Source organism: Gymnoscopelus braueri (assembly GCF_963280865.1).
Source record: "Gymnoscopelus braueri genome assembly, chromosome: 3".
Taxonomy (NCBI): domain Eukaryota; kingdom Metazoa; phylum Chordata; class Actinopteri; order Myctophiformes; family Myctophidae; genus Gymnoscopelus; species Gymnoscopelus braueri.
This window is the reverse complement of record NC_137612.1, coordinates 28,599,614-28,617,729: the sequence shown is the minus strand read 5'-3', so window position 1 is coordinate 28,617,729 and position 18,116 is coordinate 28,599,614. Positions and strand designations below refer to the sequence as shown.

The following is an 18,116-nucleotide window of genomic DNA, read 5'->3' as shown; positions in this document are numbered from 1 at the left end:
TGTCTCCTGTTGACACTAGATGTAGAAAGTCTGTACACCTGCATCCCCCATCAAGGGGGTTTGTCATCTTTGGCATATTTCCTAAGAAAATATCGTCAAACAAATGATATGCCACCTAATGAATTCATCCTGCAGTTAGCAGAATTTGTATTAAGAAACAACTATTTCAAGTTTGAAGATGACTATTATCTCCAAGTCAATGGTTGTTCAATGGGTAGCACGGTAGCTCCAAGCTATGCCAATTTATATGTTGGTCTATTTGAAGAAAAGTTTGTGTATAATCCCACAGAGAACCCTTTCATTAACAAGGTTATTAAATGGTATCGTTACATTGATGACATCTACTGTCTGTTTGAAGGTACTGTAACTGAAGTGAGTGAGTTTGTTACTCTGCTCAATGAGAAAGACCCAAATCTAAAGTTTACATCTGAATATGCTAGAGACAGAGTACATTTCCTAGACATGTGGGTTGAGAAGAAGACTGATTCACTATGTACCACTTTGTATAGAAAAGATACAGATCGAAACTCCTTACTAATGGCCAATAGTTATCATCCCATACCCCTCAAACGAGGCTTACCACGAAGCCAATTTTTCAGACTTAGACGGATCTGTCACACCACGGAAGATTTTATGGCTAAATCACTTGACATGAAACAGAGGTTTATAGAACGAGGTTATCCTATTGAATGTGTTGAAGAAGCGTACCAAATGTCTTTGGACAAAACAAGAAATGAACTGTTAAAAAAGACTATTACAGAGAAAAAGAAACATTCAATCATGTTCAGTACAACCTACACCCCTAACAGCTATATATTGGGGCCCATAATTAAAAAACATTGGCACATACTATCCTCAGACCCTACCATATCAACAGATTTAAAAGATCCACCTCTAATAGTGTATAGAAGAGGACACAATCTGAGAGATAGCCTAGTTCATGCACATATAAAAACAAAGAAAAGGGAAACACAATCATTGCTAGCACCTCTTCCGAATGGTTGCTATAAATGTAGAGGTTGTGCCCAGTGCAACAATATGGTCAAAGGTAACTACTTTACTCACCCCCATACTGGGAAGAAATGTTCTATCAATGATGTCATTACTTGTACCACTACACATGTTATTTATTTGATTAAATGTCCATGCGGACTGGTGTATGTGGGAAAAACATCACGCCAGCTCAAACAAAGAATGAGTGAGCATAAAAGCACAATAAGGAGAAATGACAGGAACTACCCAGTAGCAGTACATTTTAATGACTTCAAACATGACATCTCATCGTTCAAATTCCAAGGGATTGAAAAAATTAACCTACCTGAGAGAGGGGGAAACATTGATGAAATACTAAACAAAAGAGAAGTTTATTGGATTTATACCCTACAAACATTATTCCCAAAAGGGTTGAACGATGACATTCCATGGCATGTGATGTTATAATTCATTGTGGTACTATGCATTTGAAAACTCTGTAATATTATATATTAATTGTCTGGGCAAAACCAAGCTCTAATGCAAAGTTAAGAGTGACGTATGAAAGCCGCAAGGCCGATGTTTTCATTTCTTAAGTTTGTTTCTGTATAAACAATTGTGAATATTTGTAAATAATGGATGTATATATGTTTGAGTCAGGGCAAATCGACAATCTCACACACTAGAGACAATCATTGAGTGACACTCCCATTGGGAGTGAGATTGTCTCACACCTGTGTACCAGATGGAGTGTTTGTATATAAGAGCACATAGTGAATAGTATTGTAAGACACTATTGAGGAAGGTCCAGACGGACCGAAACGTTTGTCATTATTAAAAAAAGTGAGTTGCCACAGCAAGATACAATGTGCGGGACTTCTTGTTTGATTCAGATTAATGACAAGAGTGCCATCTTCTGGAAAAAATAACACACTGACAGCCCTAACCCTCAATAGCAGACTTATTCAATAAGCTTAGCTAATATGAAGAAATATAGCCTACAACATGATGTCCCCAGCTAAATGATTTATGTTAGGAACCAAATGGACCCTTGTGGGTCTGTAACTCTGAGACACAAAATGGTACAAATGGTAAACTCAAAGTAAAGCATTTTTAAAAAAATGTAATTTTAAAAGTTTGAGAACCACTGACTGAAGTCAAAGATCTAAATACGTTGTTGCACTACTGTTAAAATCCAGTGGTGTAAAGTAACTAAGTACATTTACTCAAGTACTGTTCTTAAGTACAATTTTGAGGTATTTTTACTTTAGTGGAGTATTTCCAATTTTCAATACTTTTACTTCTACTCCACTACATCTCAGAGGCAAATATTATACTTTTAATCCACTACAATTATTTGAAAAATGTAGTTACTAGTTACTTTGTAGATTTTGATTATTACAAAACATACATTACCCACTTCAGCCCTAAATAGACTTCTACAAGCTCAGAAGTCTATATAGTGAGCTTGTAGATCTGCTATTTCCAAATTATATTATACATTTTTAAAACATGAAATGGAAGATTTCTGCATAATGAGTACTTTTACTTTTGGTACTTTAAGTACATTTTGATGCTTGAATACTTTTGCACTTTTTTTACTTAAGTAAATAAAATTAAGTAAATTCTGAATACCAGACTTGTACTTGTAGCAGAGTATTTCTGCATTGCAGTATTTATACTTTTACTTAAGTAAAACATTTGAGTACTTTTTCCACCACTGTTCAAATCTAACCTGTGACTGCATGGTCCTGGCTGGGATCCAGGGGCGGCGGCGCTGCTGCTGTGGAGACCAAGCCGGAGTTGCAACGCGTGCTGCAAGCCAGGAAGAGAGAGCAGATGATTAAACAAAGGAAGCAAGAGGACGAAGCCAGGAAGAAGATCTCACCTCTGGAGCAGGAGCTCCTCAAAAGGCAACAGAAACTGGAAGAGGTACTTGTTTCTGCACTGACACCACACCAGCGGTGGATAGTAACTATAAGTAAATGTACTCATGTACTGTATGTACTCAAGTACAATTTGAGCTACTTTTGCTTTACTTGAGTATTTCCATTTTTCAATACTTTATACTTCTTCTTTATACTTTACTTCTGCAAATATTGTACTCTTTACTCCACTAAGTATTTTACAAAACCTTGTTTTATACTTTGGCTATTCGAAAATAGCCGATCTACAAGCTCACAACGTGTCGCTGCCAGCAACACTCAAGTCTATATTAGGATATTTTCTAACTCATGTTTCATGCCTCAACTTCTTTCCTCAACCCAATGTTCTCCTCTGTTTGTAATCTAGCTGGAGAAGCAGCAAGAGAAGGAACAGGAGGAAACCCTGAAAGCTCCTGAGTTCGTCAAAGTCAAGGAGAACTTAAGACGGACATCTTTTCACGGTCAAGGAGAGAAAGAGGTGTAAAGAGGAAAGTGTCTGAGGTTTACAGCTTGGAATATCCTGGTGGTTGAAAGCACAAGCATGTGTGTGTGTGTGTGTGCACACGGTACTACTGGCATGGCATTGTCTCTTGTCTGTCAGCTGAGATGTACAGCTTGAGACATCGGCAAGAAATGTTAACAGGGACTGCTCTCCCCAGCAGGCCAAGGAACAATGCCTTCAATGTTACACTAAAGGAAAATAGGCAAACAAAGACAGTGTCTGGGTTTTTGAGTTAGGAGCAAGCAGTCTCATCTCCGCAACAGAAATGTTGAGGGGGTGTGATTTTGCAAAGTTGCACGACATAGCCTACATGCGATAATCATTTAGTTGCTAAGTAGAGAAGTGAGACGAAGAAGAAGGTGGCAGCTACAGTATTCATTGCAACAGTGCGACATTTTTCTTGTTTAGTTTTTTTCTGCATTTTGTCTCTTCAAATGAGGTACAGTTATAACCACCATATAACTCCCATCATTGTGCCCTATATGTGCACATGAGCTGAGCACATACCTTCTGGGGTGTGTCTGTGGGATAGCGGATAGCTATATTTGTTGGATGATTTTGCAGTAGGCTATCTCCACCCAACATGACAGGATGTGGAGAGTCTAACCATACATAGCTATAACAGTGCTAAACAGTGAAAAGGATGCTTTAGCTTAACATTAACCTGTCTATGTTTGACACTGGAAATGTTGTAACTTGCTTCATCCTAATGTATGCATTTGTCTCATTGTGATTGCACATTTAAAAAGGTCATTTCAGAACACAGGGCTTATTACAGCAAACATGTCATTTTGTGCATCTGACTTTGATGAAAGCTCTGGCCGAAGGTTATTCTCTGAAGTCCAGATGTGTTGTTATGACAGAGATTTTTGTTTAGTTTTTATACAAATTGTTTAATTAATGAATTTCATGGGTTGGCAGTTAACGGTCAAGTTTAAAAGAAAAGCTCTCACGGCTTTTATAACCAGGTGAAGACCATGCTGAATGAAATATGATGTCACTGTTCTTTTTTTCACTTGTTTTTGTACAAAATGACAAATCAGTGAAAATCTAGCTTCGCCAAAAGTCGAGAAAGGAAATTAGTCTAGAAAACTGGAAGTAATTCAAACCAAAAATTAACATGATGTCATATATCCATGAGTAAGGAGGTAAAATGTTAAGGTGAAAATCTCTCTGGGGAATGACATTTTCCAAGCTATGGCCATAATGAAATGTACATGACATTAACCTCAGTGTTTATTTAACATTGTGTTCTCATGTCACCAACATCTATGTTAACAGCTCTATGAGTGTATAAACAATGTTTATATCAACACTTGCTAAAACAAATGATTGCCACTGAATTATTATCAATAATTAATGACACTGGAAAAGTTGCTGTCCAGGTGTATTAAAGATTAATTATACTTTTATAATACATAAATAACCCACTCTCTGTAATAATCCTAGAACACGTGGAGTTTTGAAGCATGTTCTGCACTGAGATCCTATGCTTAGCTGTGCCTTCCCTGACAACAAGCATCAATGCCACCATCATCAAATCATATAGAGTGTCATAAATGCACTTAGGACTTTACATGATTTGATGATTAACTTGTTGGCCTCTGAGTATCCCACATCATAATGTTCCACTATAAATAAATTGTGTTACTATGCCAGGGTGGTGTACCCTCCCCACTATACAATTTATTTTCATTGCCCACAGAATTTGAAGCCATACCCCAAAGAATGTAGGTACTGTATAATACATAATGTAATCAATCAGAGCCCCTATATTCAAACGTCATTCATATAACATCAGGTACTATGATTATGATAGTTATATTCACTGGACCACAGCTCAAGTACACTTCCCCAACAGAAAGGGGAAAAGACACGGATCTCAATCGGATAACGAGGATTCTTAAGTCCTTAGTTACACTTGTCACTCACTTAACTTTCTGCCATTAAGTCATACAAGCACACAGGAAAGCAGTGAGACAATCAATAACATGTTTCAAATGATCAATTAGTCCCAATTAGCCCAGTATAAATTAAGGGTGATTTATACTTAGTTGTGCACTGGTGTCACGCATCGAAACTTGACCATGTGCAAATCAGGCGTCAGTCAGCAAAGAGAATTGATCCCCAAAGGAAGGAACTACATTCTTGATGAAGCTGCTGCTCGGTGAAACATCACAGATCAAAAATAACAGTGGCTTTTGATATATTGTAGAAAAATGACTGGTTTACTGATAGATATTCAATGAAGTGAGAAATAGAACCTTTATTCTTTTTTTTAACAAACACTGTTCAAGAGACACGAACCATCACAAACATATATTAAAGTGACAAGTGTAACTAAGGTCTAATTTGAATGGCTACTTATGTTTGTAATACTAAAATAGCTATGTTGTCCATGTTTTATTGCAATCATTTGAATAGATTTTAATTATTTCCTTTTGAAATAGCACTTTAGAATGAAATGGTGTAACCTGTGTACAGTTTAAATCAATTATAATTTTTTATTAAGCAGCTTTTTCCTAATTGTATCATGTTTATACCTTGCTTACAAAGTATAATTATTTGGATATCTTACTTGTATTAAATTAAACATTTGCCTTGATTCCTGAAGCCACTTAAATGTTTATTGATCTAAAGATTTTAATCAGCCGTTACTTGTTATTCACTTAAAGCGTGTGATATTTTTGATTGTCGCAAGGCCTGAAAACAATATCCTTGTATGAAGGATTCATCAACAGAGTGTATGCACCAGCTGTCCAGGGCTTTAAAAGCCAGAGGACACATTGCCTTATTATCAAAACATCCTTATTTATTGTTCATGAATTACTTTTCATTACAGCGATAAGGCAATGGAATTTACTGCAGTTTTTGTGTCCCGACTCCTGACTGGTGGAAAGCGTATGCAACACAAAACGTTTTTAACATAGATCTAAATGTATTGCAATTTAGAATTTTGGCATTTAGCAGACGCTCTTATCTAAGTGAAATAAACTAAGTAAATAAATGGTCACCTAGAGTGCAGAGAGAACAATGTAGTGCCTCAAAGAAACTTAGATACTAGGTAAACAATGACCCTAGCATCTGTCTAAACAACATGATATCTAAATCACATTCTTAACATTTGTGGTAAAAAAAAACACAAAACATGATTCTGAAGAGTGAGTCTTCAGACTACGGCAGAAAATTGGGAGCCCGCCGTTCTGATTGCAGTGGGGAGTTAATTCCAGTTTGGGAGCCAGGAAGGAGAAGAGCTAGGTCTGGGACACTTGGAGCTTTGTCCAGGTTGTGTGTTAGCTGATCTAGATCTAGCTTGCTGCTTAGCTTAGCAGCAATGGAAATTGAAGAATACTGTATATTTAAAATACATTTTAAAATATTATATTTGTGAACGGGAATGACAAACAGATTACAGCTTCCTGTCGCAACTTTTGCAAGGCAGAGGAGTCGAAGTGCTTGAGTGACTAGGATGAGACTGACTGTGTGTGTGGAGAATTTTTAATTCTTACATTTTCATCTTTTGGAATGTCGCTATTTCCACTCGCCTGGTGTGTTTTTTTTTTTATTCTAAAAATTGACTGTAGCCAAGCACCCACACAGTCAAGGAGGCAATCAGAGGAAGTGCACGTGTTACATTTCAATGCGTGTATTATGTAGTATGTGTTAGTTGTAAGTGATTGATCCCTGTTGGAAAGACTGACCCCTGAATTTAACCCACCCTAACTATTATGAGCAGTGAACAGCCACTGAGCACTGCCTGGGGACCAGCTCCAGTTTGGTCACGGGCACTGGCAATATGTCCTCAATATGCATGTATTTTGGTGTGAGGGGAGACCGGAGCATCCGGAGGAAACACACAGGAACAACACATAAAGAACATGCACATTTACACAGAACCCAGGAGCTTCTCGTTGTAAGGCAATAATGCTAACCACTGAGCCACCCTCTAGGTGAGTGTATACCAATTGTATACCAACGTATAGATTAGTATGTATAGCGATGTACAGTAGTAGAATACAATGCTAGTAATACTATGTGTTACGAACATTCAGGGCATACTCACCCATACTCGCCTATCCCCATAAATGGAGACAAAGTCTGACAGTATAGAATAGCTAGAAAAGGAGATTCCTAAAACCATACCTAGCTCTGACATCAGAACACTCCTTCTAGAAACCCCATATACGGAGATAACCGGAACCATCCAGGACTGACATCATAGTCCCCGGTTTGGGCATGAGAGACATAGCCAGCTCCATATGTGGGAAGGCCTGACACCACCTGACATCACCGCCGTGATGTCAGGAGCCACCCTCAGTGTTATAAAACAAGCCGTATGTCAGGGTTGATCTAGTCTCATCATCGGCATTAGACCCAGTCCTAACCCTTCCAGAGTGAGCAACATAGACCCAATCAGGAATAGCTCATCAGGCAATCCAGTGTAATCAGCGACGCTCGAGGAACATATTGACCCTACACAGAGTACCAGGACAACTGGCTGGCCGTACAACCCAGCTAGGCCTCTCAGTGGCTCTTGAGCCCGGTTCTAAGCAATCAGCCGATTATAAGTGTTACACTATGATTCAAATATGATGTAGGATGCATAACATACAACAGAAGAGTGCAAACTGTTTATTGCACTGTAATGTACAAGTGCAGGTTGTAAAATGATGGTGACTTTTCATCATTTGACAACATTCTTTGACAATAATTGATAAGGTGGGCTGACAGGCATAGTTGCCAATGAAAAAGCCCAAAAGTGGACAATTGCATTAATGATTTCCTATTTGATCTTTGGAATATTCTATACATAATATAATACCAATTAGGTTACATTGACCCAGAATTCAGTCTGCAGAGTCATAATGTTGTGCTGCAAGATATACTGCAAAACCAAAACATTGGTTCAACAGGGCATTGCATACTGTAGTTTGGTTATAATCGGTAATTTATGCTTCATCTAATAAGGATGTTTATACTGGATGTGACAATGAATTTACCCCCCTCCTCACTACCAGGTAAATTACTCAAAACTATTTGTCCTTGTTCTGGCACCCAACCACAAAACAAAACATTTTCTATTGGTTTTGTGTTTGTTTTCATTCCTGCCATCTCACTCTACATTATAATCACTCCTGCTGTTCAGCTTGTTTTGACAACACTTCAACATAATGATGCATTGCTGACATAGTAAAATAGTGATATATCTCTGCTGTCGGGCAGAAACCAGTTGTTCATTTTTCAGGAAATGAAAAAACATAACAAAAAGTGGAGTTAGGGCGCGCTCCCACCGCACTTTTATTTTACCTCTGGGGCGGAATCTGCCAATGCTTTGTCAATGCAAATGCGTGGATTCTTGGTCTTGCGGATTTTTTCCAAGAATCCACGCATTAGCATTGAAAAAGCATTGGCAGATTCCGCCCCAGAGGTAAAATAAAAGTGCGGTGGGAGCGCGCCCTGCCCGGCAGCAACGAAAATATACTGTACTTACACACACAAAAATGTGTGTTTATATATATATATTATATATATAACATTTGTGATAGACTTCAATCATCCAATTCACCAAACAACACCAACACAAGTCAATAGCAACCACAGAATAAGCTTTTTGGTATCGGCAGAGATTTGGCAAATTCGTCATGGGCAATGGGCATAACCCACATACAAAGCTGTGCTGCTCATCCCACAAATGCATGTTAATTACAAGGGAAGGGAAAGAAACAGGCTTTCCAACAGTATGTTATTGGCAAGAAGCATTGTTACAACAGACATAATCTACCAAACACAAATGTCCAAAGTTTTGTGCTGTTTTTATATGTATGTGAGAGTGTGAGTGTGTGTGTGTACTGTGATTGTTATGACCATACCAACACGTGTAATATATATTTGTTTACTACATGTATTGCCTTTTCCAAAAACACTAGTAGCCTTACATACTATTAATAAGTATTGGATATATTAGATTATTCTAGTATCTGAAGTAAGACAAAAACAGGATGCAACATAGATTTACAAGAAAGGAGCATTTATTTAGATAAGACAGACTATATTTATAAGAAAGGTATACCAGTTGTATCAAACAACCATAGTGGAATCTTTACATTTATGGAAAGGAGGATTATGCAAAGTGTTTAAGGTTTTTGGGTGATTTGTGGCCATTAAAAACAGGTACAGTTACAGTATAACATTTTAAATAGCAGTGACTCTTCAGACCAAAGATACAGCTCACATATACAGGACTAGTCATGGTCATTTAGGAACTTTTGTGCATTCGTACATTAATAAAAAGCATAAAATGTTTCAAGAGGTATAGCCCCCATGTTTTTTATGACACCTTTAAGATAAACCTATTTGTTACTTGACCTGAAGAAAAACTCAGAAGCATTCATTGTGTGCATTTCATAAGCAAAACATGATCTCCCCAAATAAGGTCACATGCATGCAGAGATAACAAAACATATGTAAAGTGTCACAGTGAAACCTACAACCAAGTTATTAATACTGTGGAACCATAACCAGAGGAGTGTCCATTACAGATATGTTAAACAACTCCCCCATGATAAATATAAAGACACTTCTTCTTTCTGATTAACTGCATAAGATTAAATCATGCTGAACGTCATTGCATTATCAAAAAAGACAAGTTTACAGCTTTCAAAGAGAGATACAACATACAATGGCACTCTCCTTCCTGAATGGTGTTTTACCAGAATAACTGAAACTATATGTATAAAAAGAACATTGTACGAACAATTTACAAACATATAGGGACAAGTACACTGTAGCATTATAAATATCAGGAAAATTGTTAAATCAAATGTATCTACATCCTCCTAGGTGAAGGTGAAGTTTGTGACTCCTGCCAGACAAAGAGTATCAGGTCAAAGGGGTCAACCCACTGGCATTCTGCTCAACAAACATACCCTGCCCCTTTCCAATGAGTCCAGTCTAGTAAAGTAAAGTTTCAGCATTTATGTTCAACTATGTTTTAAATTTGTCCTATTTGAAACGGATTAGCCAAATGACGCTTGTCGCAATACATGCCTGACGGTCGATCTACACCAGACTTTTCAAAGCGACACGCACCCGTTTCCATAAATAAAGTCACTTGGAAAAAGGAAGAATGACTTCTGTCCTAACCAATCAACTAACCAGTCAAACATACAGTACAATATAAGATTTAATGAGGAGAAAACGGTTGCTGTCAATTTAGAAAAATGTTGGTCTGTAATCAGGTTTGGTCTTAAAAAAAAAAAAGGTATTGGAGGTGTGGTCTTGGTTGTGCTTGGGCTTTAAGCTCCAATACATGCACAGACAGATATGCAGTTTTATTATCAGACAGTATATACAGAAAGTATAAAGTTACACCTTTTGAATGCAAGAGGGCAATACTACCCATTAGGCCGTCATGTTATGGATAACATATTAATGTTATCAACCAGGACATGCTCACGTGAATATGCATTTTTTCCCTGTGCCTCCTGGTAGAGATTTGTTCTCTGCTGAGCACACCATTCTAGTTTCTTAGTGTGAAGAGACAGGAAACCAAGGGCAAAGAGGAGAGACATGCAAGACACGATCGAGAGTCAGATTCAAACTCTAGACCACATGGTCTGTGCACTAACTGGCTGAATCACTCAGGCTATTCTATATTCAAAATAATGTTCAAATCATATTTTTTATTTCTTCATTAATACCATCACATGCGTGCCAGCTTTACTGCAAAAATACAGCCACTATTCTATTCGAAATGTATTCATACTGAAAGACATGATCATCTCTAATAGAGAAAGGCATTATCTGTTAAAAAATGTAGGCAGGGTTTGATTTGTAAAATGATCAAAAGGGAAAGGGGGGATTTTCTTCCACTTAAGCCCCATGTACTTCATCAAATATCTCAGCTCACAACGTGTCGCATCATAACATTTTCAGGATCAGCCTGCACAGCCATCTCTCTCCTTTTTCTATCCATCCCTTTGGGTGTTGCCTTCTCTTTATCAAACACAGATCTGACATACCTCACCGTTGCGCGGTGAAGACTTTTATCGACTACAATATGAAAGAAGGGGGCCTCACTGTCTATAATCCTGTGGCAGTCTATAATAGGGGGAGGGCGGGGCCCTTTTACCTTTGGGGGGGGCCTACACACACACACACACACTGTGGAGGTCTGCGGGGGGTTTCGGTATGCCAGAGGGTGAGCCTGTGTAGAGAAATAAGATAAATCACAAGCATTAGATGTGCCAGCAGACTTGAACAATACACAAAAAGCCATAGATTTTCCAGTCTTACTGTAGATGAAAAACAGCAGAGGAAATTGTATAGCGGAGGCTATACCATATGGTTCAGAAGTGGTACGGCCGACTTGGCAAGCATTCTGCAGCAGAGCAGTGCTACAAGTTTAACTTGGTGCGTCACTTTACAAATAAGTGAATGTACTTCTATAGCCTACTGGCAGCGTACAAGTACAGTCTGATCAGTCTAGCCTCTAGCGGTTTGCAAGATTAGCTCCGGACAGACACACAGACCATCTCATAGACCACTTGCAGAGCCATGACGTATAAACAGAATCAACAACGTCAACATCAGATGCTGCTGGGAAAATAGTTTCATTGAAATACAACAATGAAAATACATGAACAAAGAATCATGACACTCAGTGGACTATGTCCATGCCTTCCAAATGCAACCCCCCCACCCCAACACTGACCTTTGGAGTCCTTTATCTTCCTGAACCAATGCTTCTGTCTTCAAAGATGGTAATCTCAACCTAGAGAACAGTTTGTTAAGGGAAAAACTGAAATAAAAACAGCAAAAACATAGTAGCACTTGTAAAATTGTCTACAAAAGTAGCATAAGTTATACAGGTACATGATCTTGTGTCCAGGACTGATTTATATCAAGCAAGATGCTTACCAAACGTTGGCAATAAAGTCCATGATCTTTATACCACTATGGCTTATCTGGAGTCAAGCTTCTTATTGTCACCTTCATCACCACCCGGTTCCCTCACTTCAAGAAAACCAGGCTGCAAAGTATAGTCTGCTCTTCTGAGAGGAGCATTGGTATTCAGCTACCTTCAAATCCCGGGCAGGACATGAACGTTACGGATTACAGCCGTAACACTTGCCACTTGGCCAAAAAACATGTATAACTAATGAAGTTGCAGACTGGGATATGAGAACATTTCTGTGACCGAGTTGTAAGGGCATGAAATTGCTTGAGGGAAGAAAATCCAGCAAGCAGTTTTCAAGATATCTTGTTTGGGACCAAAGCGATTTACCTTAGAGCCCCGCCGCTAGCATGGCCAAAAAGCAGGTTTACTCTTGAGAGTAAGAGACTACATCGTTAATGGTTAGCACTTATGAAAATGCAGTTTTTCCAATTTAGATGAAGGATACGACCCTGAGGCCTCTCTCTATGGGGTCTGTCAGTAGCAATCCCCTGGGTGCGTATGTCTTCTCATTCTGGTCCTTTATGTACAGCGCAATCTTCTTCAGCACCTGCATGAACAGAGAGCAGTTCCCCAAAAATAAGTACACATCCTATATAGATCAAAAAACAAAACATTGTTGATATATGCAAGATGCGGCATCATGTACTGTAGGGCTGGGTGATATGGACAAAATCAAATATCACAATATTTTTGACCAAATACCTCGACAGATATAGTGACGATAATATATTTATTTTCTTTAAAATGTTTTTTTTAAAGGAAAAAAAGCATGATTAAAACCAGGGAAAGAAAAGGTATTCCATATCACGATATTACAATATCCCAAATCCAAGACAATATCTAATCTCATATCAGGTTATCGACATTATATTGATATATTGCCCAGCCCCGGCACCATGCTATAACAGCATTACCTTTTCATAGTGTGTCTCCATACAGAGGAAGATGGTGTAGGCAGTGATACAGGCTAGGCAGCCCTCCAAGTAAGACTTCCTCCCTATTTTCTCTGCCTCTGCATACAGGTTGTTCAGAGTTTGGATGGTCTCTTCAAACTGCTGCTTGTCAAGCTAAAATAAATGAACACACAAATACACATATATATAGGCTATTTACATCTATACAAATCTTATACATGCACAATTAAGTCAGTATTCTTTGTATCTATATTAGCAGCATACCCTAGACTCAAGCTCTGAAGGGAATTTGGTCTGGAACTTGCATATGGTTCCAGAGCCGTAGTCTCTCTGGACAAAAACCTTGGAGGAGACAGCTGGCTGCTGGAGGTCCTGTAAGCTATGAGTCTGGAAGAGAAAACAACACGTCTCATTTTATCCAGGGAACATGAGTAACGGCCAAGATTCGAACCCGGGTCTCCCGCACGGTAAGGTAACGGACAATGGCAGTGTAAGAGCCTGCTCAGGGACTACAGATAAAATGTAGCCTTTGTCTAACTCTGGCTCATTTACGTGGATATGAAAACTGACATGTTGATTAATGTGCACTGTCCCTGATAAATAAATAAATACATACATAAAATATGTTCCCCGCTTACATCCCTAACTCTAACCCCTTTGGTAAGCTGAGAACATAGGAGCATTGGGATGACCCCGGGACAAATTAAAGCCAAACATCTTATCCACTAGTGTTGCAAATCAATCCCCCTCCTGCCCAGTTATGAGTGGTGGAGTTTGGGTTTGAACGGCATTTGGTAGACACACCTGAGCTGATTAACCCATTAAAACCGGGAAAGCATCTGTCTCTTTTTAGATTTTAGCTATATACTGTATATGAGGGTGTGTGTCACAATATTTTCAAAAATAGCAGATATGCAAGCTCATAGCGCGTCACTTCGTGCCACGCTAAGAGCTTGTAGATCTGCTATTTTTTTTTAAAGATCTTGAAAATGTGTGCAAATCTTTGAATATTTATATTTTTAAAGTAAAACATTTTTTGTCAAATTTTTGTTTCTGGTGTTCCCTGGAACAAAATATTGTAGATGGAGGTCTGCGGCCAAATATCATTTTGGGGGTCCTTGACATACCTTGAACCTTGATGAAATACTTTATTAGTCAGATATGTAAACAGCACAAGGTACAGTCAGACATTAAGGCTAAAAGGCTAACACAAAGGCAGATAATTTGTTTGTAGAGAGGCATGCTGGAATATGGTGTGTAGAGTTTAGTTTGTTCCCGGTCTTCCTCTGATGTAATATTTGAGTTAAGTATTTCTAGATCTGTTTTCCTTATTTGATTAAGAGTATGTTCAGTTGTTAATTGAGTGTTTCCTTTCTAGAGCTTAAAATCATCACCATCCATCATTAGATCCATTAGTTCAATGTATCCTCCATTTAATCATTTTAATCTCTAAACATCTACCCATTTGGTCCCGGTCAGAATTATTTGATTGGTATCCTCCTGGTGGTGCCCGAGTATATTAATCACTTAAACCTTCTATTCTTGGTTATACGGAACCGAGTTGTTACTGTACTTGGATCCCTTTTTTTCCCCATCTACACCAAATTTCTTTGCCAAAAATAGCCGATCTACAAGCTCAACGCACCGCGCTGTGAGCTTGTAGATCGGCTAGTTTTGGCCAATGTTCCCTCCCAGATTATGGATGCTCTTCATCCTAGGGTTCAAGTGGTTAAGTAACTTGCTACCTAACTAGCCTAAAGGGCAATCCCTCTGGGCCTGGGATGATGATAACGCTTTTGGTCTTCAGGCAAAGGGTGTGTAGCTGAGTGGCTCTGAGCCTCTGCCTGAAGACCAAATGTCTCCCCCGGACCAAGCATGAGAGACCTGGGTTAGAATCCTGAGTGTTACACAGACTACTGGACACTGCTCTTCAATAGAGCAACAGAGCTATGTATCATAAAATGAGATAGTCATCCATTTGTTTTGGATATTGTGATATGGCAACTGTTTTTCTTCGTTTTAATTACCTGCACATTTTTAACATTTTGGGAAATATTAAAAGAAAATTGATATCAATATCCATGTTTGGTCAAAACATTTGTCCATATGGCCCAGCCCTACTGTACAACATAGTCACAATGATTAGCTGTCCTGTCCATATAATCCTGTGCTGGATAGTTGGTGACACTGGAACAGACTTTAGATCAAAGTATTGTGGAAGAGGCAGCAGCAGCCTAACATTAGCCTACTGCCAACTTCAGTGGGTAACAGGATAGGTGGGCACTAGGGACATCTGGGCACCTCCATGTAATATTTTTGAAAGATGGTCTTAAAGTATCAACATTCGACAATTAAGGTCTAATATTTCTACAATTGCTACAAAACCTGTATATCCAGTCATTCATTTTGGGGCATAAACCAAAGGCATAAACAAGAAGTTGAAGGACAAAATCGGTCTGATAAGTCTGATGATGATGTACCGTGCATGTTCACATCATGCATACTTTACATTACCTAAGACATAACTTTAAATATATATTTTTTAATATTTTGGACAAAATAGCCAATTTTAAGTCGAGGTGCCCAGATGTCCCTAAGTGCCCAGACTGCTCACCTATCCTGTATCGGCCTAGCCTAGCCAACTGGAGCTTGAGCTCGCTTCAGTTCAAAGTGATGGCTAACATCAACCACTTATCTGTTTTCCATTGATCAATGTTGTTATCTCTAATCTGTTTCAAACATGCTGGTAAATTAAGGCGTATCAAACTGTTCATTCTGGCTAGGCTGTGCATTAGCTTACCCGGAGAACGTTACAAACAACTATATGATTAATCTCCACCAACAGTCAAACTATCAGTATACCACCTTACCAAATGAAACCTAACACTGTACAGGCTTTTGATAAAAGGAAAATAAATACTTCACCTCAGCCATGGTGTTTTGTTTTCTCCCTGTCTGTCGTTTGTCTGATGGTGGAGCCACTTCCGGGTGTGTCACACCGGACTTGGTGACCTATCAAATCCAGAGCCGCCAGACTGTCCGATGATGACCGTCTTGGTCCAAGGCATAGATCCAGTGGTGGAAAAGTACTCAACATTTTTTACTTAAGTAAAAGTATCGATACTGCAACGTAGAAATACTGTTACAAGTAAAAGTCTGGTAATCAAAATGTACTTGAGTAAAAGTATTAAAGTATTGGTATCAAAATGTAATGTAGTGGAGTAAAAGTATATGTATCCGAGATGGACTGGAAGTAAAAGTATTGGAAATGGGAAATACTCAAGTAAAGTATAAATATCTCAAAGTTTTACTTTTACTTACACAGGATTTCTATGCATTTCAGGGGTTTGGGGGGCTGGCTCCCCAATTTCTTTTTCCAAGTGTTTTTTCTGAAATAGCAACCCTATCAAAACGTAACACTATAAAGAAAACTTCACCTCCTCAGCCGTAGTGTTTCTCCCTGTCCTCTTGGTCTGTATTGAACGTAGTGGTGTAAAGTAACTAAGTACATTTACTCAAGTACTGTATTTAAGTAAAACTTTGAGGTATTTTGTTTCACTTTAGTAGAGTATTTCCAATTTTCAGTACTTTTACTTCTACTCACTACATCTCAAAGGCAACTATTGTACTTTTACTCCACTACAATTATTTGAAAACTTTAGTTAATAGTTACTCTGTAGATTCAGATTATTACTAAACATACATTAACCACTAATAGCTCTATATATTATATCAGCTATTTGAAAATAGACAATCTACAAGCTCACAATGCGTTGAGAGCTTGTAGATCTATTTTCAAAAGATTATGCATTTTGAAAACTTGAAAAGGGACATTCTGCTCAATTAGTACGTTTATTTTTGGTACTTCAGTATATTTTGATGTCAATACTTTTGTAATTTAACTCAAATTAATTCTGAATGAATACCAACCAGACTTTTACTTGTAACAGTATTTCTACACTGTCACTGTGGTATTGATACTTTTACTCAAATAAAAAGGAGAGTACTTTTTCCACCACTGATTGAACGGCTTTAAAGGAGGAGTTCATCCAAAAAATTACTTATTCTCTATCAATTGCACACCCTATGAAGCCTTGAATCCATGGATTATTTTTTGTTTTTGTCGCATTCCTAAGCTAATAATTTGATTCCCGTCTCCTACCGGCTAATGTATCCGGTAGGAGACACAAAGTAGATTATTTGTGTCTCCTACCGGAAATACACACGGTCATCAAATTATTGTTTTAGGAATGCCACAAAAACAAAAATAAATCCATGAAATCAATGCTTCATGGGGTGTGTAATTGATAGAAAACAAGATTTTTTTTTGGGTTAACATGTGAATAGGGGATTAGCAAGGAGAGCTGTAGCGTTACACTGGAAAAATATGGAGGCACCAACACAAGGACATGGCACAAGGAACTCATGAGTTGTATTGGACTGGAAAAATTAACATATATAACTAGGGGAAAGTTAAATGAATTTGAACAGCTTTGGGAAACGTATATGAACGTTATGGACATTATTATTTAAGAGAGAAGGAAACTGAAAGTAATATTTTATTACGTTGTTTATTTGACTCAACAAAGAGTAACACAATGTGATAATTTTTTTTTGTTTTTTTGAATTGCAAGTGCAAGGGGGTATATGTGTATGAATGAGTGTGAAAGTAGATGTCATGTACTGTAGGTTACAAAAAAATCAATAAAAAAATATTTGAAAAAAAAAAAAAACATGTGAATAGACCATATTCACACGGCGGCCATGTTTCTATGAAGTCAATGAAAGTAGCCACCCCGGGTGGCAGCACTTTCAATGTTAAATTCCAATATGGCCGCCGTGTG

The 18,116-nt window shown here is 38.2% G+C and overlaps 2 protein-coding genes across 3 annotated transcripts in view; one reads left to right on the top strand and one right to left on the bottom strand.

Annotated features, from left to right (window-relative positions):
• The window catches only part of LOC308081344 (protein FAM107B), a 44,080-nt gene extending 38,076 nt beyond the window's left edge, over positions 1-6,004 (top strand). For both annotated transcript variants that reach the window (XM_080423165.1, XM_080423166.1), the window contains 2 exons: positions 2,739-2,904; positions 3,265-6,004. In XM_080423165.1, the coding sequence (XP_080279291.1) occupies positions 2,739-2,904; positions 3,265-3,381 (283 nt within the window). In that variant the 3' untranslated portion in view covers positions 3,382-6,004. The remainder of the gene's footprint in view (positions 1-2,738; positions 2,905-3,264) is intronic.
• Positions 6,005-9,302: 3,298 nt separating this feature from the next.
• On the bottom strand, positions 9,303-16,291 carry LOC308082889 (golgin subfamily A member 7-like). Its single transcript, XM_080424965.1, has 6 exons — positions 16,198-16,291; positions 13,537-13,659; positions 13,273-13,425; positions 12,804-12,905; positions 12,113-12,172; positions 9,303-11,605 (listed from the first exon to the last, which is right to left on the bottom strand). The coding sequence occupies exons 1-5, from the start codon at positions 16,204-16,206 to the stop codon at positions 12,125-12,127; spliced, it is 435 nt and encodes a 144-aa protein (XP_080281091.1). The 5' UTR covers positions 16,207-16,291; the 3' UTR covers positions 9,303-11,605; positions 12,113-12,124.
• Positions 16,292-18,116: the final 1,825 nt, after the last annotated feature.

Coding starts and splice junctions, on each gene's coding strand:
- LOC308082889 (XM_080424965.1), bottom strand. Junction 13,426..13,536: donor CTTCAGAGCTTGAGTCTAGG/GTATGCTGCTAA, acceptor CATTTATTTTAG/CTTGACAAGCAGCAGTTTGA. Junction 12,906..13,272: donor TGGAGACACACTATGAAAAG/GTAATGCTGTTA, acceptor CTGTTCATGCAG/GTGCTGAAGAAGATTGCGCT.